Source organism: Schistocerca americana, chromosome X (assembly GCF_021461395.2).
Source record: "Schistocerca americana isolate TAMUIC-IGC-003095 chromosome X, iqSchAmer2.1, whole genome shotgun sequence".
Taxonomy (NCBI): domain Eukaryota; kingdom Metazoa; phylum Arthropoda; class Insecta; order Orthoptera; family Acrididae; genus Schistocerca; species Schistocerca americana.
In genome coordinates, this window is record NC_060130.1 from 933,666,700 (window position 1) to 933,693,453 (window position 26,754).

The window sequence follows — 26,754 nt, forward strand, 5'->3', positions numbered from 1 at the left end:
GTCCGATTACAAGGACAAAAATGACTGTCTACATGCTTCAGTATGTGCTGGCATCTCAAATAATCCTCATCTCAAGACACTAAAGATGATGAGGGGTGATGTTTCTCACCTGTTGCAACTCCATTAGTAGTCTTCAGACCTTTCAGCAATCACACCAACGGAGAAAATAGTGTAGAACATACAGGATTCCCTTTGCGTGCTTCAGTTGCTAGGGTAAGGTAGTGAAAGCAACAACATGGCTGTGGTATTCCACATTCTGATTGCAGAGGTGGGATGAAGCCACATTCATCGGTCTCTGTGTAGGACATAGAGCACTTTTCTGGGGTTTTCCGCTCCAGTGGGAAGCTGCATATGTTTGTGACACGTATGTCATACACTCTTCAGGATACTACATTTTAAGTGTTTGTCTTAGCTTTTAGCATGTAAGTGTGTCGTGTATTTTACAGTTTCATGTACTGTCTTAACTCCATACTATATGTTCTGGTTGGACATTGTGTTGTTCCAAAGTTGCTGGCTTAATCATTCACTTTTTGATTAGTGACCAACCAGATAAATATTTCTCCTCTGGTATTTTATCTCTCTTATCAGTGTTGTCATTTTACAGTTTTTAATAAGTGAGATAATACACATTTTCACAAGTGTACATGTACATGCTTGGTTTTCCAAATTTTTATGGAAGTTTTTAAACTTTTCTATTTTTAAACACTCATCATATTTGAGTGACATTGCTCAAGATCCCTGTGTAGAGCCCACTGAATCCCATAAGTAGAGCTTTTCATAACCCAAATTTTGTTGTGAACACCTCAGTACTTCACTAGACATGACACTATTGTAGGTGGTATGCCCTTGCATTTTTTTGCTGTTAAAGCCGACTTCAATGTGGACTTAGAACCACTTTAATGTGGACTGAGAATGCAGCTTGGCATTTTTACATTAAAAAAACATTGCCATATGTGAAAAAAGTTGACAAACATAGGACACTTGGGGATTTAACTTCGGACTACTGAATTCATTATTCCATAGAGTTTTGAGATTGCAGCTGGATGACATTGACTTCTTGCCATGTGTGTGTTTAGCACTGGAGGTTGCTAGCTCATATTGCAAACTTTATACCCAAAAAATTGATATGGAGACAGTTGTGCGAAGGCAGCTGCTACATGGGTGACATCTGTAGAGTTTCACGCCCTCTTTGAATATTGCTCCATCTATGGCACAAGGCGTGTGTGTAATGATAATACTACATGCATGCTCTCTGTTAGAATGTGGACTAAGAGTTAAGATTCAGGTGTCAAATTAATAAAATTAGTTGTCACTGGACGTTTCAGTAGTCAGTTTCCTTTCTGTATTTATTAAAGGAATCACTGGTTCCCACGCCATATCCAGTTGAAAGCAGTCATCACAATACGACCTTCTGCTAAACATATTTCCACTGATTTCTTAATTCCTGAGGGTATTTTCATTCTGTTGTTGGAACTACAAGAAAATGTGTTCTTTTTTTGCACCAGACACGTTTTGCGCTATGGAGATAAAACATCATTAGTGGTCTGTAATTAAAGATCTTTATAATTTGATTTTTTCTTAAGATCAAAAAACAGTTCAGTAACAATATGTTGCATTTTACTTATTGTGATTTCTGCTTGGTTTACATTGGGAAATGCCGTCTGCTAGCACATCTTTGCAGTTTTTCTTTGTTAGACACTGATACTTACAGTCTAATCTTTAGTTTCTCTGCAGAACTATGCATTTATCATGTTTTACCCAGCACACTTTTTCGCATGCCACTATTTTCTGTTTATTTTTACACTCCTAAGTGTGTGTCATGGTTTGTAGTGTTGCCTACATAACATTTCCACTGGTTTGTCTTTGACTTATACTCTTTTTTTCTTATTTAATTTAATTGTGTGTGTGTAACTCTATTTAATTATGTTGCTGTGTGTTTATATACTGTGTAAGAGTAGTGAAGGAGTAGTAGTAATTTTTTTTGGTAGGGTAGGGAGAAGCCGTGATGAGTGAACATAAGAGTGTAGTAATGTGATGGAGTAAGAGTTGGAGGAGAAGGTGATGAGCAAGAAGTGAAATGAAACATAGAGGGGGGGTGGGGGGTTTGGTGTGTGGGTGGGAGAGTGTGAACGATGGAACAGGCTCTTTTATTTTTCATGTAATTTTCTCAGTTATTTTATGTAGTGTCTACTTTCCAATATTTATTTGGTCTCTGAGCAACCATTTATTTTGTGTTAATACTTTGTGTATGTGGAAATTTTCTTGGAAAGGGAGGAGATGTCTGTCTACTGATTCTCATGGTATTCATATCTTTTTCAATATTGCTTGGTCTGTGGTATTTTTGTGTTGGATGATTTGCAAATGTTGAATTGTTTGTACTGTATACTCTTACACAGTATGTACATACACAGCAACATAATTAACTAGAATTACACACATACAATTAAATAAAATACAAAAAAGTAAAAAAAAGAGTATAGGTCAAAGACAAACTAGAGGCAATGTTATGCAGGCAACACTACAAACCACAATACACACTTCGAAGTATAAAAAATATACAGAAACAGTGGTGTGCAAAGAAGTGAGCTGTGTAAAATGTGAGAAATGCATAGTCCCACAGAGAAACTAAAAATTAGTCTACAAGTATCAGTGTCTAAGAAAGAAAAACTGCAAAGATGTGCTAGCAGGCTATATATCCTGATATAGTCGAGAAACTGAGCAGAAATCACAGTAAGTAAAAAGTAACATATTGTTAATGAACTGTTTTTTGATCTTAAAGACAAATCAAATTATAAATATCTTTAATTACAGTTCACTGATAATGTTTTACTTCGATAAAGTGGAAAAAAAAAACCCACGCGTTTTCTTGTAATTCCAATGGCAGAACAAAAATACCCTCAGGAACTGTAAAGCAGCTACGGACAATATGCCCACACAAATGAAGAATTCAGTTTCTTAATAATTGAATCCCAGAAGGATCTCGTCAAGGCCAAGACTTCTGTGGCAAAATAATCCATGGATTGTCGTGTGGAGATACAATGCTCAGCTATGGCTGACATACTCGGCTGCAAAAGGCAAGTGATTTAATATCTACAGAAAGAAAACGTTTTATGACTAGTGACCCATCTTGTGGCAACTAAATTAATTTTTATTGATTTAACTCCACTTACCTGCATACCGACAGAGCGCACTTGTAGTATCACAGTTACGCAACCGCCCATGCACCATAGATGGAGCAATACTCAAAGAGGGCATGGAACTCAATACAGATCGCTCATGTAGCAGCTGCCTTTGCATATGCAAATCTGCGTCTTTTTTTAAGTTAAGTTAGTGATGTGAGCTAGCAGTCTCCAGTCTAAACACTCCCCTGAAGATGGTTGCAGGGTTGTCAGCCAAAATATTGTGACAAGAAGTTGACATCATCTGGCTGCAATCTCAAAACTTCATGGAATACTCTTTATGCCAGGAAAACTTCAAGCATCACATTGGATTCATCATTTGTAACTTATCCCCTGAGTCACTAGCTGCACTTAAATCCTAGGATTATGATGATGATGATGATGATGATGATGATATGAATCAGATGCTGCAAAGTCCTGTGTAGAATGCAAATAATGGATGGAGCAAGGCTAAAACTCACCATATGGTTTGCACGTATAATGATCAACAGGCACATAAACAAGATTAGAATTGTCGTTAAACTTTCATGCACATAATGTAGTTCAATTGTCTCACTGCTGCACTAGTTTGTGTGTGTGTGTGTGTGTGTGTGTGTGTGTGTGTGTGTGTGTGTGTGTGTGTTTTAGGCTTTGATCATTTTATTGTTTACTCGTGATTGTATTGGTACTGTAAATTTTACTTGGTTCATGTTTACTGTTCGTGTATAGGTTCACAGTGGTGGTTTCATCAAGTTACTGGAGTTGTGCTTCAATGAACAAGCTTTGAGGTCTGTGCCAATGGATTTAGAACTTCCAGATTATTTCTGAAAATTTTCGACATGCTTAGCAAGATTCCTCAAGACTTTAGAAAATTTGAAAGAAATCGTTGCAAATTGCACCAGATCCTGTATGATACTCAGACAGCTTTGGATGAAATAGCGTCAGCAAATATATTTCCAGGTGGTAAGTAAGAATGACAGTTCAATTTTATTATCTGCGGGTTCCTGTATTTGTATACCTACAACACAAAAATCGCAGAACTCCCTTCCAATTGTGGTTACCAATACATCTTTAGAATCTTGTTTGTCTAAAAATACATACATCCTTTGAGACTGAACGTGAGTATAAAAGCTAGAAGTTTCCATATAAAAGCCCAGCTTTACTGTTTTGAACTCAAATGCACAGAAGGGGAAAAGTGGTTTTCTTGAAAAATAAAATAAAACAATGTAAACAAATATCAGTGGGTTCTCGACACACACTTGGATTTGAGATTTTGCAGGTAGAACTGCTGCAATTATTTTACTGAAATTTGAAATTTCTCCTATTGTGAAATACTAACCGATTTCAAGATTAATCTAAGCTGAATGTATTAATTGGAGTGGATGCACTATTTTTGGTTTATGTCCATCCTTTATAGTTGAATGTGGTTAATAAGCATATCCTTGTTGATCTAGTAATGGGTATTAAAAGAAGGTGCAGTTGTAGAAATTTGAGTTTGTAAATTTTTTTTATAATGTTCCATGGATTTAGTTAATTTCAAGGTTTTGAAGAGAAAATATTATGATTTCATTGGAGACAAATAAAAAGCAAGTGAAAATACCTGAATTAAGGATACAAATGAAATTTCTAGAGTGATTGGGTATACATTGTTAGGCAGGAAGAGAAGGATTAGTATTAGGGAAATCTTCAGGTGGAAATCCTGGGTAGAATAAGAACAATGGAATAAAGAAAGGAAGCTACTCATGGTATAGAGGAGGCATTGAACTGTAGGTAGGTACACTCTTTGACATAAAACTGGACCAGCGACCGGCCGCTACAAAGGCTAAGTCCGTGCCGATCGCAACGTGGGACAAATAAACTGGCCAACTCGCTAATTCTCTAAGTCTGGCAATCTGCACAATCTGGCAACACTGTAGACTGTGGCACTTCCTGGAGGAAGTCTTGTCCCATATAAGAGAAACCATACACTGTTTACGCCCGTGGTATAGCGGTACCGTGCGTTGTTTCTGTCTACAACGTCTGTGGATCGGAACTAGTTGGCGCAAAAATTTTTTATAGCCTCTTCCAACTGAATGTTGAAGACATGAATGTAATGGTAATGCAGATTCGATCTATTTCACTTTCTATCACACCGATAACAAACTTTTATCCAGTAACCATTTTGTGGCAGATTTCTTGCCGTGTGTCCTCCTCTGGACGTTGCATGCGGCAAAGCTCCGGGATCCACTTGCCGGCTACTGGCAGCAGCCGTCGCGACAGCAGCAGCGCAGATCTCCCCGTTCTTTATCGAAAGTGCCCACTACCGCTCATCGCTTTTGATAATTTAAAACGCTTTATTATTATTAAATGTTACTCCATAGAAGATTTCTACGATTTCAATTCACACTCGAAAGAAACATAGACCGACGCCCTCATTAGTAGATGGGTACTGTATTACATTCAAAAATGTTCAAATGTGTGTGAAATCTTATGGGACTTAGCTGCTAAGATCAACAGTCCCTAAGCTTACACACTACGTAATCTAAATTATCCTAAGGACAAACACACACACCCGTGCCCGAGGGAGGACTCAAACCTCCGCCGGGACCAGCCGCACAGTCCATGACTATATTACATTAATCGGCAAGAGCTGCATATGGTCCGAAATTAATTTGACAGACTTAGACGAAATTAAACCACCTCACTACATTCGATGAATTTATAAATGCTTCATACCTCCTTCTTTTCCTTTCCAAGTCCATTATTTATGCAACTTTCGGCCAATATTCGGATGTTTTCGTCAAGCCAGAGTAAGCGTCTGTGGTGTAAAGTGTATTACAGTTTTTTGTTTCATTCCTTATGGTCAGTCTATGCGATAAACTGTGTAAATACCTTCCAATGCATGCTCTGTAGCAGTGCAGGAACACTGCACATTTGGAGTTCCATGTATGGATTCAGGAAGTATTTAACGTTGATCGGAAGTGATAGTTAAGGTCATCAGATTTAAACCAGAAAAAGTTATCGATTTTGAGCTTTCATAGAATGGAAAGGAATTGCTAACGGCGGTGTCAGCAAATGTCTACAGTTAAATGCTATTGCAAAATTTAGAAGAGAGGAACTACATTTATCTACATGTTCACTTCATACACAAACTCCTGACATGTTAGACCTATATGACGAACAAAGCTCAAATTCGAATCGTTGGCAGCAAGTTTGAATCTTTTCGGAAACTATTTTACAGTGAAGTATCTTGACATTTGCAAAACAGACATTCATGATATTAACATAATTTACTGAGACGAAATCGCAAGGAGATTTATCTGTAAGGCATCCTTCAGATTTAGCAGTTTGCAACTCCACTAGTTAAAATGGAAAATAAAACGTTGTGTTCAGCGGCCTTCACCGAGATTGGAACTGCCATTTCATATAGCAGAAGCATTGTAACGCATAAGGGAATCGCTGAGCTAACGACACACTGGCGGCAACAGGCGGACTATAGTCATTGCGATATTGCCTGAGCCTCAAACCGCAACATTAAACACACAAACAGGTATTACTTATGTGAAGAGTGCCGTTCTTGGAGTCCAGAAATTAAATGTACTTTCTATGTGTCTCATCTTACAGTGGATTATATCGTATGAGTCTTCGATGTAAAAAACGAATTCCAAGTAAATTTAGCGACGTAATGCTGGGCTACACCCGGAAGTGAATGCACTCTCACAATGTTGACAAATACTTGCTATGACACTGCCAATTCTCAGCTCTCTTAAGAGACAGCTCTTTAGCGCAATGCTTGTCGTGATTGTCCGATACGGTTCTTCAGAGGAGAGACGCGCGTATACGTTTGGTTTTTATGCGGCGTTCTCCCCTGATAGTTTCTGACGTAGCCATGTGGGCTATGTATACATTTGAGGCATTCAGTTATCATTAATCCAGAATGAATTAAGTTTCAGCTTCCGGCGTGGAAGAAGGCTGTTGACGCCGACATTATATCGTTACAACACAGGGAAAGCAAAACGGATGATTCAGTGTTTCTCATTCAGCATAAAGCACGTGAGATAATTTTCCGTAATGTTCATAATCGTCTCAAAATATGAACGAAGTAAAAATACATCGAAAGCTTATTTTAATTGAATATAATGTAAGATATCAAACACTTTGCACCTAGATGTCGAATGTGTCCACGTGCAATCTTTTGCAGCATACATATAGAATGTCATGATTACCACAAGTCTTAATAAATATGTTAGTATGGATGGATGCAAGAAGAGACGCAGGCAAGAAATATTCTATTCCACATGGCATTCATTTCATTTGAGATTTAAGAAGAAGTAAAGCGGGATATTACTTTCGTTAACACGAAAGATATGCCGCACATATGGATAACGAGGAAGTCTGTGTCTTCACACGTTTCCTCCTTGAAATGTGTATGCTCTATTATATACGAAGTAGCCTGATCATTGTTTCCGTGATGTTATCCTCTTGTTTGGCCCCTACACGATGAACAGATTCCATATGCATGTCTCTGCATGAAAGTAGTTGTTCGAACCCATCCTGAGCTGTTTTTTGTGTATTTGCTTGGAATTCATTAAGCAGGCCCCCTCGAGGGTTAGGTCTCCAAACTAAACCGCTTTTTATCCACTGGCATAATTTATTCAGACAGCATCAGCACAAGACTACCAAACAAGCCCTTCATTTAATATCCTGCCTAAAGACTGTCGTTTCTTTCTTAATAGTGATCCTTGACAAAGTATTTTAATGAAGCTTATATCTGTGTGACAGATAACTGAAAAAAGATATTCTTTTATTTTGTCAGTCTTCCTTTCTCCACTGAGTTGTAAATGGTTCTCTTTATAAAACGTGTAGTAGCATCACAAGGGCAACTGTCGCAATGCAGTCGCAGTGGAATTGTGAGAGAGTAGGGTGCGTGTGGTTGCACTGATTGAGCATGGCAGCTATTCGGCATCAGAACCTGGAGAAAAGTGTGAAGTACCGGCAAGAACAGCTAGACGCTGGTGGAAAGGATACAAGGAAAGGGGCTATATAGGGCGGAAAAGAGGAAGTGGACAGCTCAGTGTGTCTACCGCAGCAGATGATAAACGTGTTTTGGTGAATATACATGCTAATCCATTCCTCAGTAGCCATGCCCTGAAATAGCTATCTGTTTCCTGGCAGTGGAAAGACTGTTACGAGGAGACTGAAAGACGTCGGATTATATTGTCGGAGAGCTGTTATAAAGCAGCAATTAACTGATTATCAGAGGGCTGACCGCATGGCTTTTTCAGCGGAATATATCGACTGACTGGAGTAGAGTAATCTTTTCGGATGATAAAATATTTTCTTTTGTAGCGACGCCCCTGTTGAAGTGAGACACGAAATTTTTTCCATAAAGTTATCAGTTTATGCAGTTAGTGACTTTACATTTGTAGTAGGCACAAAATAATAAATATAAACAGTTCCCTATATCATGATTTTAGTAGTTCATCCCTCATCTGATAAATAAATGTGACCCTTGAATTTGTGAATATTTTCATTAACACGCAAATGTTTTTAGCATTTGGTATACCGCCCACGAGGACAATGCTTCCAGCCATTACATTTTCTCTTCTTATGCTTCTCTCCACAGTTAATTCTTATACGACGCTGTGATTCGTTTCTATCTCCTTCTACCTAGTTTTGGTCATTTTCTGCTACATTCAGTATCCTGTGACCTGTAGGCGGACCATAGTTTATTTTTTCAGATCCCACTTTCACTTCCAAAGAAGAGCACTCCACATCATCCATTTTGCAGTGTGTTTCTATATTTCTATCACTTGTATGTTTACTTCAAAGAATATTATTCGTAAACATAAATGGTTTGCTATCGCTGTTCTTCGCTTTACTTTTGTTAAGCATCTGGTCCTGAAGTGCTGTACTTTTAATGCCATCAGTTTTTATTGCTGTGTTCATATGTTTATTACTTTTTCTCATTGCCATTACAATTTGTTGTTGTTCTCACATTTCAGTGTTATTCTTTTCTCGATTTTCAGACAATACCTGCAAAATATTGTTTATTCTGTTTAAATCTGGAACTATTAGGAAATTGTTAACATATGTGATGCAGCGTATCTTTTCACAATTGAATTTAACTGTTAATATTTCCCCTCCTGTTGCTTGTATTGCTTCTGTAATATATATAGATACACATGGTGTTAAGAAGTGGTGTTCCATACTTTGCGAGTCGGTAGTATGGACCAAAAGAAGACAACCTGCATATTGTAGGAGCTACACGCACTTCTTCAGTACAAGAGAAGTGTTTTAAGTAGAACAACAGATGTTTTTCACAGGAGTAAAGGTGAAGAAGTGCTCAGTGCTCTTAAGATATTGGTTTCAAACTCATTTCTCTTGTTTAGTGGATATGTTTGTCTTGTTTCTGTCCATCCTATCAGCTTTCAAAATGTGGATTACTTGTTTTTAATACCCTGTATTCGAAGCAGATATGTAGACAAAGGATGCCCATACTCATTTCCAGACATTATATTCCTATTTTATTCCGTTTGTATTTGTTATTGGGCTCTAATGTATTAAAAAATTGGAACCAATCAACTCAGTCCAGGCCAGTTTTTTACAATAGTAAAATTATACCTTCCATTTCAAACCATTCCTATATCAATGAAGGAATTATTTCTTTATTGATTCATTTCTTCTCTTTTAAATAGCATACAAACCTTTAACTGATTTAGTTATTCTTATTTTGTTCCCTAATAGGCCTGCCCCAATAAACCGATCTATGTTTCCTTTTATTAAAATTGTACGACATTCATATGTTTCTTGGAGGCATGCTTTACTTTTCACTGTTGAATACCTTGGCTGATTTTTCTTTTAAAGTTAAGCATAAGATAAAAATACTTTACAGTGCTTTACTAACATTACAATCATGAACTATGACATATCCCCCAAGGTATACACTCTTTTTCTCCAGGTAACTTCTCGAAACTTAGAATATAATTGCGCAGTAATGTCCACATGTAAAACTAAAATGTGTTCAACGTTTCGTAAGTGTATTTCCTCATCTCCTGGCATGGGTGAATGATAACACACCTGTCAAACAGGAGAGGCGAGGTCTGTATCACCTAATCCCTGGTTGTTCGCGCTCGTTTCTGCCATCCACTTTGACATGGGAAGTGCCTGATGACGGGGCTAGGAATCGGAGAGTGAACATACTGGTGACGTACTTTGTGGTTCTTGGTGTCTCAGCCTAAAGCCGTTCACCCTAGTGTGCTTTCTGTCAGGAAATATCGTCCTCAGAAAGTGGACAGGATGGTTTTCTCTTCCTTTGAAATTGTAAGATAGCCGCATCAGCATGTTTCCAAGATAGTACACAGTTGTTCATGAGATTTGTTTCTCGTAAATCTTTTTCTTTATTCCTCCTTTACATTCAATTTTGATATCAGCTGACAACTGCCTGCATTGCCTTGATTAAAAATTATATGACAAACAAACAAATTGTTTTCATGTTTAATATTCTGTAGGCGCATGCAAATATATGAATTGGGTTATGATTTACAAATTTTATGATCTGAGTCATAACAGCAACGCTGCATACACGAATTGTTCTTGAGCAATGAGCATTAAATAAGATACGTACTCATAGCGGTATTTAGTTCTCACTAATATGAAGTGATGACTTATTTCACTAACATTAATGAAATCAGCTGTCTGTCTCAACTGTAGGCGTTTACTCCGAGCGCGGGCCGCGTTGACACGAGGTGTGAACAGGCGACGTCAGTGGCCTTGGTTGCCTTCCGTAAATGCGACACATTGAGCGAACGAGCATGTGTAAAGTCCGTGGAGAATATCTCGATATAAAACAGATTTCTTTCTTCTATATATCTTTGTCAGTGGAAAGATAGAAAAAAGAATTGTATAATGAAGGCTAGCAATCGTTTTGAATAAGCGAAGCAGATTAGCTTTACAACCATGCAACAGAGTCCAACAGTTCAACAGACTGCTGCACTGTATTGAACAACTTACACCCCACCTCATCATTACCAAAGCATAGGAGGACAGCATATTCTGAAAGAAGTACGACCTGCGTCTTATAACTGACGCCTTAAACAATATTCTGATCGCCGGCCCAGCACCCTCCCCCTGTCAATGTAGGTTTTTGTCAACAGCTATCAGCAAAGGATATTGCAATGTGGAATCCTCCGAATAATTTATAAACCTGTAGCTTAGACTACACAGCCAATGCAGTTGTCGAATTTTTTCACAGTATGGAAATTCATAGTATTAGTCAGAAGTATTTAATTTCTAAGTTAATGGATGATCATTTCTTTACAGGACCATAGCCTGATTCATAATAGCAGAGCTGTCCAGGTCTGGTTCCAAGGTCAGCAGAGAATAAAACTTCTTCCTTTCGTGCCAAAATCACCCGGCCTCAACCCCACTAAAAATATGTGGTTCAAAAATGGCTCTGAGCACTATGGGGCTTAACATCTGAGGTCATCAATCCCCTAGGACTTGGAACTACTTAAACCTAACTAACCTGACATCACAAACATCCATGCCCGAGGCAGGATTCGAACCTGCGACCGTAGCGGTCGCGCGGTTCCAGACTGAAGCGCCTAGAACCGCTCGGCCACAACGGCCGGCGGAAATATGTGGGCGGAGGTTACGAGGTCGTTACAATCTGGGTCAAGGAATTCAGAAACTCTGTGGGGAAAATATAGAGAATACATGATGGGAGATAAACGATCATCACAATCTCTCGATGAATTTAGCCTTAACATTACCCCGACGCCTTCGAGCAATCATAGACAATGAGGGAGGATGGGTAGGATACTGAAAGAAAAATAAAAGCCAAACCAGTTGCGAGGTCCTGAAGTGTTCCTGTAACGTACTAATGCTAAATCGTCCATGTGTATTCTCATTAAATGTGTCACAACGTGATTCTTACACATAACTACTAATTAAATTCTTTACTCAAAGAAATAAATAAACAAATGTACGCGCAACGGATAAATGTTTAATTTTGTAGTAGTAACCCCAAATTTGGTACACTGTTAATCACCCGACTGTGTTTAAAGAAAATACGTAACAGGGATCGTAACTAGGCCTGCATAATAACTCCTCCTCCGTTCTGTAAGCTATTTCTCTTCATTCTGTCATACAGGATAAAATTTCCTAACAGCTGATCTTGTAACAGCACATATAAAGATATTTTACTTCCTACGGTTTCTCACCCACGGGAAGGAATGGAGGATAGCCCATAATGCTTGATTCATAACGTCACAGCAACAAACTACCACTCTTATTACCATTGGGCAAAGCAATGATTGTATCTCCACGCGGACCAATACTAGAAAAAGTCTAACTTCTGCAATCAAACCTATCATTTATTGACGTGCCTCGATGTTAACTAAGTCGCGCGTGGCTGGAAAGTTCACGCGGTCGCGATTCCGAAACTTACGTTCCCCTCATATTCGTGCGCGGCACATTATTTCAACAGAAAAAATGCCTTTCACAAGTTACCTAGACTGATTTCCTAATTATATGTCGGCACCATTAAATAATATACCATCCAAAGCCTCCCCTCCAAAAGATACATAAATACGCACACAGAACTTTTCACAGTACTTACAGTTCGTGTATAGCGTGGATAGCATGGCAACACGAATTACTGTTATGCTGTTTCCCCTTTTTTTAATTCAGGAAAGCGATCTCAGTGATTCCCATGCATCTTTCAAATCCAGTTGTTCTAAAAATCAGCTTCACACGTAAATTTCTACTGACTCATTCCACAAAAGGTGACTTCTTATTCTTTCATATCAAATTAGCAACCATGCCTTTATCCACGAAGTTCAGAAGCTCGCCAAATTACAAATTAAAACACACGCAAGCTACAAATGGCTTCTTTGAAAACTAATTCTTTCAGATCAAAATTAAGAGCATTACTTTCTACCATGAATTTCTGTTAGCAGCTTGATTAGTTAAAGCCACGAGACAATATTTTCCTACACTTCCAGATCAGATTTTGAAACAAACTAACCAGAATCAATTTAACTTGACCATTGCTAAAAAGAATTATGGTGAATCAACACATTCCTACTTATAAACTAATGGTTCCTAGCACTCACAAGGGGAGGCCGCCAATTGTGAAATTCAGATTCGGTTCATACTGCGCATAATTAAAGCTCATGGCCAGAGGTGTAATGCGGCAAAGCACCAAGATGCACTTCTCAGCCGTTGTCGAGAAAATCGACAGTTAAAAGAAACCGTTGTGGTGAAATACTCTCTATGACCAATAATTTTCTACAGCGTCGTGGCGCAGCGGTAAGCGCTCGGGTTCGTAATCCGAAGGTCGCCGGATCGAATCTCGCGCCATGCAGTTTTTTTTTATTATTAGTTTTTTGTAATCTATTAATGAATTGCTTATGCATGTTGGTGAAGGTGAATCGCTCTCCAATTGTACCGCCTCCATTTTTCCGTTTGTTTAACAGGGTGTACCAAAGATCTCCCGTCCGCACTGGTTTTCGACGATGTTATAAGTTGCGCTAGGGACCGCATCTACCTTCTTTCGAAGTTAGCAGGCAACTACGCTGTTATGCGGCGGTTCGTTTTGGCCCATTCAACATCTGTCCTTCAAGTGTAACGAGCTAGTAACGGAGTTTATATTTCATACCTGCCACAGCAAATTTGTGTTCGTGGGGTCTCTATTCTAATTCGAACGTTTGACTTACGCTATACGTATTCGTTTCGGAATATCGTTTCTACGTCTTCCGTTAACTATACGTGGTTAACATTATGAAGACAATTAATAACATTCGTGAAATACAACTTTGTTCGCGGAAAACATAATGATGTTCGAAGTCGCCAGTTTTTCCACGACAAACGACTTTCAACAACTTATTATATGCATAATTGTTGCAACTGATTGCCGGGAATTTTTTTTATATATATATATATATATATATATATATATATATATATATATATATATATATATATATATATATATATATATATATATATTTTTTTTAATTACAAAAAACAAATACTAAAAAAAAGGTTGCATGGCGCGAGATTCGATCCGGCGACCTTCGGATTACGAACCCGAGCGCTTACCGCTGCACCACGACGCTGTAGAAAATTATTAATCGTAGAGAGTATTTCACCGCAACGGTTTCTTTTAACTGTCGATTTTCTCGACAACGGCTGAGAAGTGCATCTTGGTGCTTTGCCACATTACACCTCTGGCCATGAGCTTTTATTATGCGCAGTATGAATCGAATCTGAATTTCACAATTGGCGGCCTCCCCTTGTCAGTCATCCACTCTTCATCAGCCCCATGTGGTGAGTGCCAGGTCTTTAGACTATAATAGCTCGTCACATGTATCTTATTTGTGTCGTACCTGCTTTGCAACTGAATTCTAACACTTTACTGTTCACCGAATTACTCAATCGAAATATCAAATTCCGTTAACTTTCAAGTTACTCTTTGCGGTCGCGACATAGTATTCTCACATTAGCCTATCTTTTACCTGTCTTTAAACAATTTGGTTCCCTCAAAAATATTATATTAAATTAACTATACTCTGAAAGAGAATGTTACCACGTAAGGTGGACGTGGAACATTAGAGCCTTAAATAACTGATTTCCTTTCCCTTTGCGCAGAGCATTTTGCTACGCCACTTCCTCAGTCCATCCGGCTGCTTCAGTCGTCCCCAGGCAAGTGCCTTTCTCATATGCTCGGTTTACACTAGCAAGTTATTGCAGCAATTTACATCCGCGGAGGAACTTGCCGCGCGATTTGCGAGTGTAAACATATCGCCAAGACGACTTGCGACCGTAGCACTTTATTGCGGAAGTGACTTGCACACGTTTTCCGCTTCCAGTGTAAACACCACGCAAGAAGTATCTGCCAGTAACTTGCAGCTTTTAGGATTTATTTCTATTTCTTGCAAGTAGGAAGCGCAAGTTATAGTTAGCATGTCGTCTGCATAACACTCATATTTAACATTTTACTTAATGTGGTGACTTAATTTTATGCAACCATCTTATGTATTATATGCAAACAAATTTCAGAAATGGGGAAGAAACGGGAATGGATGAAGCAGGATACAGAATATTTTATTGAAGCCGTGGAGAGCTACCCCGAAATACGGAACGTGCATAACCGAGACTTTAAGGATAGAGTGAAGAAGATGAGCGCATTAAATGAAATCTCGTCGATTTCGACACGTCTATAAAAGAAGTACATAGAAAGTAGCATAACTTGAAGACATAACCCCTTTGCCACCTGCATCCACTCGCTTGTTGTTTTAGGAGTCTAGAAAAAGACGATGTGTAATTATTACATGTTCTGTTTACTTAGCTTGTCACTTTCCATTTTATGAGCATTAGAAGAAAAAAAACATTTTTATAAGCATATCATTCTGTAAAATGCAGTTTATTTCAATGCAAATTTAATTTCATTGTTGTGTTTTCACATACCTTCAAATAATTTTCCCTTTTCAAGACGTTAAAAATGGCTCTACATACATCGGGTACGATCAGAGAAATCGTGCTGACGGGAATATGAAACAAGTACATTAGGGACTTGTATGAGTCTCCTACAAAGAAAAGATTTCAAAATTCAAACTTTTTTTGGTTGTATGTTTCACATAAATAAATGAAATGCCTATTTTATTCCTAGCTCACCGGTAGCTATAAACCAGAGTGACTAGCAAACGTTCTTTTGCTGAAATAGCAGTACCGAAGTTTGTGTCTCGTTTTGATATGACTGGCGTTGTTAACATCAAGTATTCCAGATCATTTGAGGACATTCTGCAAAAGTTTTCAAAAGTATCCATGCTCTCGATACTAAGTTCTTGCAAAAGGCACCAACTTGCGATGTTATCATTATCTACTCTCTAACCCAAATACTTCTTTTTCTTTTTCACGTTTTGCATTACAATTACAAGAGCTGCAGCATATCTCACCCGCCTACTTGTCATTTTACACTTCGGCTCACACTTGTAGTGGTACTGAAAGCATATGTGAACAGTATCAGCAAGTTGTTGACGCAAGTTTCTTGCCAAAGAACTTGTGGAAGAATCTTGCTTAATTCTTGCGCTGCTGTGTAAACACAGCTGCAAGAGGCTAGCAATAACTTTCAGCAATAACTTCTGCAAGCGACTTGCTAGTCTAAACCCAGCTTTACCACGCTACCGCTCTCCCCCTGCCTACGGCGACGGTGGTGTGCACCCTGGCCAATCGAGGCTCCAGAATTTCAAGCATTTGAAACTCCCGGCTGTCTTCTTCCCAGCACACAATGAAATCCGCCCGCGCTTTTCTTCTCAATGAGCTTAACGTAAGAATACAGACAAACCTAGCCCCCTTCTCTCCAATGTCAGAGACAGACCTTTACCTCAGAAAACTCTCACGTCACTGCATATCGATATACCATTATTGCCTTCCCATGATTCTAATAATTTCGTTTCAATATTCATTCCCATTATATCCACAATGCATACTATTTGCCTTGTTCTCAAACCAATCGTGGATTATTTAGGGTAAGATAAGTGGGAAAAGTGGGTTTTCATACATTATACCAAAATAATAAACTCGTCCAGTTACTCTGATCAGTTTCCTAAACACAGCTGGTTGGTTCAATAAAAATCAGCAGCTCAGATCGAGCGTCTGATAAGATACCTGATACCTGACGTAGCAAGATGCTCTAGCAATTACATGTGGATAGTAATTCCCGTGCAAATAGGCTGATATTTTTGAAGTACAGCGCCTTTGGGCTATCAGGAAATAAATTCGGAGGAATATGGCCAAATTCAGGGTGCTGCGTTGACGGTGCCCACGCTCGATATGCTAAGCCTGCTGCTCTTACTGTTATTTTGTTTCTTTCGTTCTGAGGTGTACCACGAAATATAATTCATATCCGCTAAACGATTTTCGCATCTATTCGAAAAGCTTCTTGAGTAATCCCGCAGTGAACATTAGCTAGAGATGATACTTGTAGTTTTTGAAGTAAAGGCATATGTTTAAGGATAACGAACTGTAGTCGAAGTTAAACCAGATGATAGGTTAGGTTATGGCACGCGACAGCGAGAGTGGTAGCTATTGTTTGCTATGTGGGAAGCAAGAAACCTGAGGCCTTCAGTATTAAAATGTATGTAAAATTCAATAACAAGAAATCCTTTTTGATGGGGTAAGGATGCTAATATCATATATATCTGACGCTCAGGAAATCTTATCTGAAAGTATACGACAGGCTTCCTGCTATTATGTTGCTTGCTTTCAGTAGACATATAGATAACCCATGGTAGAGCTTTCTCGTCATCCGAATCACATAAATGGGAATAAGTCAGAGGGTTATTACTAAATTGTAGGCACATGGCCACACCACATATCTAAAATTTGGAGAGCAGACTCTCTCGCGATAGACTGGATGTCTGGATCCTACCATGAAATATTCAGGCTACGACAACACGTTCTTCTTGCTGTCAGCGTGGTCCAGACTGCAATGTTGTAGGCATCTTTTGGCAACCCTGTTGGCATAACAATGATTTGCAGCTGTGGGACCGATTTATCCTGCTAAATTCGCCTGACTTTTTCTTGTCATCTGTATGAAATACTGTGAATATTCCCTCTGATGATATCTTATTGGTTTAGTAATATTTCGTGAGTATAAGGTCATTTCATGCAGAATCTATGCCTTGTCTCATCCTTCACATTGTGAGTTATCAGTTATCTACTGCAGCCGCGATTATGGCAATGAGTGAGTTTATGCAGGTATTCCTTTATAAAACGGTAGTTGCTTCCGAAAGCAGTTCCAGGTTTGCTGCAAAAGATGTCTTATAAATTCATTTCGGTAAGTTTTAAATCAAGTGGTACCTGTCACATGTGTGTCCTAGGAAACTGGCAGGAGTTGCCATGATCGTAGACCTCACTAATCTTAAGTCACATCAAAATTACTGATAATATTACTGAACAGATTCAAAGAAGCATCTATGAGAGTCACTAATTTTACTTTGTTCATCAACTCGGTCTGAAATAAGAGGGCAAAAATTACAGGGACAATGACCAAGTTTGTTAGTATGCATTATCTGTGGTAGATCTGGAGGTGAAAACGTACGAAAATGCACTTTTGCGAACTTGTTTTTTATTTTGCACCAATGTTGTTGTGAACCCACCGTCAGGTATCAACGCTTTACATTAGAAACGATTATACCTAATCATTTTGATAGTACACCTGATAATATAGATGAGTAGGACACAAGACAGAACGTAGATAATGTCCGTTTGACGTCAACAGTGTGTAACATTTTACTTTTTTGAATAGGACAATCATTTGAGGTTTAGTTAAAATAAGCTTACGCTGCAAGAGAATTCGCTTGTATTTTTCAATCTGTGGTCTGTTGTCGGTTTGAAGGCCTTCAGTTATATCGGCAACTTAGTGCATCTCCACCGAGGGCTGTCTGGAATGGGGTGGATATAGCAATGTGAAAGTGGCGAGCTGTCGAAGACGATCTTCATATTATTAGTGCGATTGAGACTTCGTATATTCTTGACGACGTGTAGCACCTTTGCGGTCAGTCACCCAATTTCAGAATTCATGTTGAGTAATCCTGCTAAACTGTCATAATATTGTCTTTTTATATTGATGTCATCTGGTTAGTCGTCATTTTCAAGTGCCATCTACAACGCAAATTTAATATTACGATCCTAGGAACTAACCAGCAATATGTTTTGTCTTTCATAATCAGAATTAACTACATTAACCGTCATCAGAACAATGTCAGCAGAATGCAGCAGTACCTTGGCAACTACTTGGGGACCTACTTGAGTCGTGTTCTAAGGAAAGGGTAGTTGCTGGTTCACATTATATTACACTAGCGAGAAGTACCGAATTTTCCTTTTTCTCTGCAAACGTCCAGAACTAAATCAGTAACAAAATGCTACGAAGATATTTGCATTGTGCCAGCCCAACGATCAGCCTATCTTTATAGATTTTTATTTTCACAGCTATTCTCGTTCTCCATTGCAATGAACTTCATTCATTACTTGCTTGTTCTTGTTACGATTATTATTGTCATTCTCTCACTCGCAAGAGTTTTCAAATCCCCATTTGGTATCGATGCACATGAAGAGTGGCTATGAAAGAAGGAAATAATGAATGTTACGTCATGCAGAATACACTCATTTACTTCGGCACTTCGTGATCAACGCTTTAGGCGAAGGGACATACATGAAGATGTCAATAGAAGGACAGATACGCTGCACAACTCTGCAACTACTCCTGTTGATTGAACAGTGTTACCAGATAAACTGGTGCTGCGGAATCAAAAATGTAGTACAGACTATGCCACAGTAGCAGAGCGCTGCTAATTTCGGACCATGACTGTGAATTACTCTTGGGTCAGCTGCTGGTTAGTGTTGCATCTGTAAATGGAAGGCTTTGTTTGATGTCTTGTGCTGATGCTGTCTGAATAAATTATGCCAGTGGATAAAAAACGGTTGAGTTTGGAGACCTAACCCTCGAGGGGGCCTGCTTAATGAATTCCAAGCAAATACACAAAAAACAGCTCAAGATGGGTTCGAACAACTACTTTCATGCAGACACATGCATATGGAATCTGTTCATCGTTTAGGGGCCAAACAAGAGGATAACATCATGGAAACAATGATCAGGCTACTTAGTATATAATACAGCATACACTTAGTATATAATACAGCATACACATTTCAAGGAGGAAACGTGTGAAGACACAGACTTCCTCGTTATCCATATGTGCGGCATATCTTTCGTGTTAACGAAAGTAATATCCCGCTTTACTTCTTCTTAAATCTCAAATGAAATGAATGCCATGTGGAATAGAATATTTGTTGAATGCGTCTCTTCTTGCATCCATCCATACTAACATATCTATGAAGACTCGTGGTAATCATGACATTCTATACGTATGCTGCAGAAGATTGCACGTGGACACATTCGACATCTAGGTGCAAAGCGTTTGATATATTACATTATATTCAATTAAAATAAGCTTTCGATGTATTTTTACTTCGTTCGTATTTTGAAATGATTATGAACGTTACGGAAAATTATCTCACATGCTTTATGCTGAATGAGAAACACTGAATCATCCGTTTTGCTTTCCCTGTGTTGTAATGATATAATGTCGGCGTCAACAGCCTTCTTCCACGCCGGAAGCTGAAACTTAATTCATTCTGGATTAATGATAACTGAATGCCTCAAATGTATACATAGCCCACATGGCTACGTCAGAAACTATCAGGGGAGAACGCCACATAAAAACCAAACGTGCGCGCGCGTCTCTCCTCTGAAGAACCGTATCGGCCAATCACGACAAGCATTGCGCTAAAGAGCTGTCTCTTAAGAGAGCTGAGAATTGGCAGAGTCATAGCAAGTATTTGTCAACATTGTGAGAGTGCATTCACTTCCGGGTGTAGCCCAGCATTATGTCGCTAAATTTACTTGGAATTCGTTTTTTACATCGAAGACTCATACGATATAATCCACTGTAAGATGAGACACACAGAAAGTACATTTAATTTCTGAACTCCAAGAACGGCATTCTTCACATAAGTAACACCTGTTTGTGTGTTTAATGTTGCGGTTTGAGGCTCAGGCAATGTCGCAATGACTATAGTCCGCCTGTTGCCGCCAGTGTGTCGTTAGCTCAGCGATTCCCTTATGCTACATGAAATGGCAGTTCCAATCTCGGTGAAGGGCGCTGAACACAACGTTTTATTTTCCATTTTAACTAATGGAGTTGCAAACTGCTAAATCTGAAGGATGCCTTACAGATAAATCTTCTTGCAATTTCGACTTAGTAAATTATGATAATATCATGAATGTCTGTTTTTCAAATGCCAAGGTGCGTCACTGTAAAATAGTTTCCGAAAAGATTCAAACTTACTGCCAACGATTCGAATTTGAGCTTTGTTCGTCATATAGGTCTAACATGTCAGGAGTTTGTTTATGAAGTGAACATGTAGATAAATATAGTTCCTCTCTTCTAAATTTTGCAATAGCATTTAACTGTAGACGTTTGCTGACACCGGCGTTAGCAATTCCTTTCCATTGTATGAAACCTCAAAATCGATAACTTTTTCTGGTTTAAATCTGATGACCTTAACTATCACTTCCGATCAACGTTAAATACTTCCTGAATCCATACATGGAACTCCAAATATGCAGTGTTCCTGCACTGCTACAGAGCATGCATTGGAAGGTATTTACACAGTTTATCGCATAGACTGACCATAAGGAATGAAACAAAAAAACTGTAATACACTTTACACCACAGACGCTTACTCTGGCTTGACGAAAACATCCGAACATTGGCCAAAAGTTGCACAAATAATGGACTTGGAAAGGAGAAGAAAGAGGTATGAAGCATTTATAAATTCATCGAATTTAGTGAGGTGGTTTAATTTCGTCTAAGTCTGTCAAATTAATTACGGACCATACGCAGCTCTTGCTGATTAATGTAGTACAGTCATGGACTATGCGGCTGGTCCCGGCGGAGGTTCGTGTCCTCCCTCGGGCACGGGTGTGTGTGTTTGTCCTTAGGATAATTTAGATTACGTAGTGTGTAAGCTTAGGGACTGTTGACCTTAGCAGCTAAGTCCCATAAGATTTCACACACATTTGAACATTTTTGAATGTAATACAGTACCCATCTACTAATCAGGGCGTCGGTCTATGTTGCTTTTGAGCGTGAATTGAAATCGTAGAAATCTTCTATGGAGTAACATTTAATAATAATAAAGCGTTGTAAATTATCAAAAGCGATGAGCGGTAGCAGGCGCTTTCGATAATGAACGGGGGGGTGCCGCGCCGCTGCTGTCGCCATGGCCACTGCCGGTAGCCGGTAAGTGAATTCTGGAGCTTTGCCACGTGCGACGTCCATAGGAGGATACTCTGAAAGAAATCTTGCCGCAAAATGGTTACTGGATAAAAGTTTATCGGTGTAATAGAAAGTGAAATAGATTGAATCTGAATTACCATTACATTCATGTCTTCAGCATTCAGTTGGAAGAGGCTATAAAATTTTTTTGTGCTAGCTAGTTCCGATCCACAGACGTTGTAGACAGAAACAACGCACGGTACCGCTATACAACGGGCGTAAACAGTGTATGGTTTCTCTCATATGGGACAAGACTTCCTCCAGGAAGTGCCGCAGTCTACAGTGTTGCCAGATTGTGCAGATTGCAGGACTTAGAGAATTAGCGAGTTGGCCAGTTTTTGTTCCATGTCGCGATCGGCGCAGACTTAGCCTCTGCAGTGGCCGCCCGCCGGTCGAGTTTTATTTCAAAGAGTGTACATAAAGATGAACGGGAACACAGTACTTCAGGCTACAAACTGCTCCTCCTCCAGAACATGCAAACAGATACTCATAGCTATGTTATACTGGTGCTGTAGCCCAACTAGAATAGAGTCGGTTGGAGGAATGGGGACAAGGACAAGGCGAGGAGGGTTGACAAAATGAGACTAGGAATATGTCACTAAAGAGAGTGCAGTAGTGGTGGTGGTGGTGGTTTTGTTTGTTTGTGGATCAAATTTATTTCTAGATTCTTTTCACTGAAGTATATATTTGTGACATATATTTTGAGAAAAACTCACTTCAAACATTGCCTGCTATGAGACTAGTGCCATGTGTATACATGATTACATTATCAGTAGCTACTGAAAGCAAATCATTTACATATAATCTGAATGGGAGTGACTCTGTGACTGATCCCTGAGAAACATCATGTGTTTGAAGAAGGTCGTGTAATAAGGCTACGAGAAACTGGATGTTCCTTCTGTGATACTGCAGAAAGACTTGACAGGAATGTAGCCACTGTACATGATTGCTGGCAAGCAGTGGTCATGAGAATGTACCGCTGCAAGAAGACCGGCCTCCGATAGACCATGTGGCACTACAAGGAGGAAGGACCAGTGTGTTCGACATATGGCTTTAGTGAATTGTACTGCATCTGCAGCAGCAATTTGAGCAGCAGTTGGCACCACAGTGACACAACAAGCTGTTAAAAATTTTTTTACTTCAAGTACAGCTCTGAGCCAGATGCCTTGTGGCAGCCATCCCAGTGACCCCAAACCAGTACCATTTGCAGGTTCAGTGGCATCAAGCGAGAGCTCACTGGAGGCCAGGGTGGAAGTCTCTTGTGTTTTCTGGTTACAGTTGGTTCTTCTTCAGTGCCAGTGATGAGTGTGTGTTGGTTAGGAGAAGGGTAGTTGAGGACCTGCAGCCAATCTGTCTGCGTGCTATACACAATGGACCTACACCTGGAGCTATGGTCTGGGATGCGATTCCGTATAACAGTGGGAGCACTCTTGTGGTTATCCCATGCACCCTGACAGCAAATTTGTATGTCATCTCATGATTCGATCTGTTGTGCTACATTCCAGGGGGTGTTTTCTTACAGGATAATGCTTGCCCACATATTGCTGTTGTAGCCCAGCATGTTCTGCAGTGTGTCGATGTGTTGTCTTTGCCTGCTCGATCACGAGATCTCTCCCCAATTGACCACATATGGGACATCATCCAACGGCAACTCAAGCGTCATCCACAGACGGCATTAACCTTCCATGTAATTACTGACTAAGTGCAACAGACACGGAACTCCATCTCACAAACTGACATGCAGCACCTGTACAACACGATGCATGCCCGCTTGTGTGCTTGCTTTAAACATTCTGGTAGTTACACTAGTTATTAACATACCAGCATTTCACATTTGCAAAGGCTTATCTCGTTCTCACATTAACTTGTGATCTTGCAGTATTAATCACTTAAATATGTTACCTAGACTACTGTATTCCTGAAATTTCATTACTCTACAGGGTGAAAGAACTGCATTAATGCGCAGAATAAACAATATGTGATGTCATTACATTTGATTGTGGTGGCCAGATAGTTGGTGCCCAATGTGTGGGACACTATCTCCAAAGTGATACAAAAAGCACTGGCAGTTTCATGTACCACGTTGCTGAGGGTATACCATAAGTTCATCGATTTGGGAAAACCACTGTCACCAGTTAAGTCATGGTCAACGGCTTATGATCGGTTGCAATGTAGAGAGATTAGTATGGGCACAGGACACTGCAGTTGGACTGTAAAGTCACCTCAACATAAGAGTTCTGGTACTTGATGGGACTCAGTTTTAGCAGTTTTACAGCTGGAATTGGAATCTCAGTAATGTTTCCAGAAACACTGCACCATGACATGGTATAAGTACATTGTAAACCACATGAGGTTATTCATCCCATTTGCCGACAGGAAGGGCAGTGATGACCTCACAATTTATCACCCTAAAACAACAATAATAATAATAATAATAATAATAATAATAATAATTGTCATGCCAACAGGGCACCATTCAGATATCAATGCGCCTTACTGTATACATGTGTTTGTTCGCCTTCAACACCTCACAAGTGAGATATTAACTTCAGGATGATGCATGACCTATGACTCCCAGATTATTTGAGGAACATTAAAAGAATGTGAGGATGCTTGTGTGGCTGTACAGCTCACCTGACCTGATTTGTACTGAACTCATCTAGGATATAGGTTTTGTTATATGTTGTGTATTACCTTTTAAATAAAAATAAGTTTAAGATATTTGTTGACTTACTCGGCATGCATGAATACCATTTCACTTGGAATCTGTGGAAGGTACATTAGCATAATTCTGTTTCTTTGTAAATATTTATTGTGTATTCTTGTTTTTCTGTCATCTTCTACACCCTGAAGAAGCTCCTCACTATGGATCTATTGGAACAAAAAGAACATCTGATTTAATCTGACCTGTGGACTAATTCTAAACACGAGACATTATGTAGCAATAATTCTGTATCTAACTTGGTTGTTGGAGACAAGGTGTAATGATAAAAATAAGGAAAAATGTAACAACTGAATGGCCCACAGAATAGAGTGGAACAGAGATTGTGGGATATTGAAGCTCACAGTTTACTGTTGAAATGTTTTGGGTTATCTTAAGTGGCTACTGTTTTACAGGAAGGATAACATCAGTGCTAACATGGTGGAGGGTGCATGCTTACTTTTTTGTTACCACTGATTTACATACTTTCCATTTGCCGTTTGTTTAATATTTAAGGTGCAGCAGGTTCAATAATTCCTTGTCAAGACAAACATGAAGTGAAATGCTATTCAATTTATTATAAAGCCATCATGTGAGCTGATCAGATGCATGGAAGCAGATTATTATCAAAGGAATTCATAGTCTTTTCAGATCAGGTTTGTACAAGGCTCAAGTGAGATACACTGTCCCCAGCCTGTAATATTGTTAGTATAGTAGAGTAATTTCTTTGTTCAGAGAGAATTGTGATAATGATGTAAAATTTGGTAACTTAATACAGGTGGTTGGCCTTGTTGATGGAACAATCCTCACGTTACATTAACACACTGTACACTCCCCCCAGGGACTCACGGTTGGTTCTTTCACGAGTTCATGCATGGTGCACATGGTGCCCCGAGCTATTGCAGCTCGTTCTTCACTCCCTAGCAGCTTCTCCTTTTCCCTGCCCCCTCCCTCCATATCCCCGCTCCTTTCTCGTTGCCACCTCCTTCCCCTCTCTTGGTGTTCTACGTTATGTCGACCTGGCTATTCCCCTGGTTTCCTGTATTGGTTGCAATTTTGTTCCTTTTGCCGGTTCTTTAACCCTTTTGGCATTTTGGTCCCCACTTGAGGTTTGACCTCCACTTCAAAATTTCTTGTTTTTAGTGTGAGCCATATGGAGAAGAACTCCCTCCGTAGCATCTACAGTGTGGATTTCTCTCCCCTCTCCCTTACCCACTGTAGCCCCCCTTCCACCCTGCTAGGTCACCAGCACGTGTAACCAGTCCGTGTGGTGGGGCTGTTATGTACCCAAATCGCTGAGCCCCCTGACAACACAGGGATCGCACTACTGATACCTAAGCTGTTCCCTCCCCATGTATGCCAAGAAGTGGTTGCTTGTCTTCTTGGAGCATCGGAACTCTCAGCAATGGCTGCTGTGCCAGACGGCCCATGATGTGGCTGGGTGGCACTCATGGAGAGAGCCCCTGGTCGGAGTGGGTGGTACCAGGGCGGATGCTTCATGCATGAAGCGTATCAAGCTGCAAAAATCTGGCCATTCTCACATGGCTGTCTCCTCGAATTGTGAAGGATCCTTAAATGCTGTCTCGTATGACCCGGCAGCCTTCCCTTCCCTGGCTACCCCATGGGAGGAGGGCAAGGCTCACCGCCTTGGGCTGAAACCTTTTCCCCGTTACCTTGTCTGCACTAGGACGGATGGAGACACATTCACCACCACAAAGCCATTGTTTTTCATGGAAAATATCGAGGACAAGTTTGGTGAAGTGGAGTCTATTAGTAAGATGTGTTCGGGCTCCCTGTTGATCAGAGCTTCTTCTGCTGTCCAATCTGCAGCTCTTCATGCCTGTGATCGTCATGGCAATGTCCCAGTGTGTATCACTCCTCACCAATCTCTGCATATGGTCCAGGGAGTCATTTTTCATAGGGACCTCACCCTGCAAACTAATGAGGAACTCTGGGGTAATCTAGAGTGTCATGGCAATAATTTTGTTCGAAGTGTGCAGAAGGG

At 39.7% G+C, this 26,754-nt stretch overlaps 1 protein-coding gene across 3 annotated transcripts in view; it reads left to right on the forward strand.

The window, feature by feature from the left end:
- The window catches only part of LOC124555766 (dual serine/threonine and tyrosine protein kinase-like), a 335,619-nt gene that overhangs the window by 32,765 nt on the left and 276,100 nt on the right, over positions 1 to 26,754 (forward strand). For 2 of the 3 annotated variants that reach the window (XM_047129810.1, XM_047129811.1), the window contains one exon: positions 3,888 to 4,121. In XM_047129810.1, coding sequence (XP_046985766.1) covers positions 3,998 to 4,121 — 124 coding nt within the window. In that variant the 5' untranslated portion in view covers positions 3,888 to 3,997. Of the gene's footprint in view, positions 1 to 3,887; positions 4,122 to 25,265; positions 25,406 to 26,754 lie in introns of those variants that run through there. The other variant, XM_047129812.1, reaches the window with a different exon arrangement.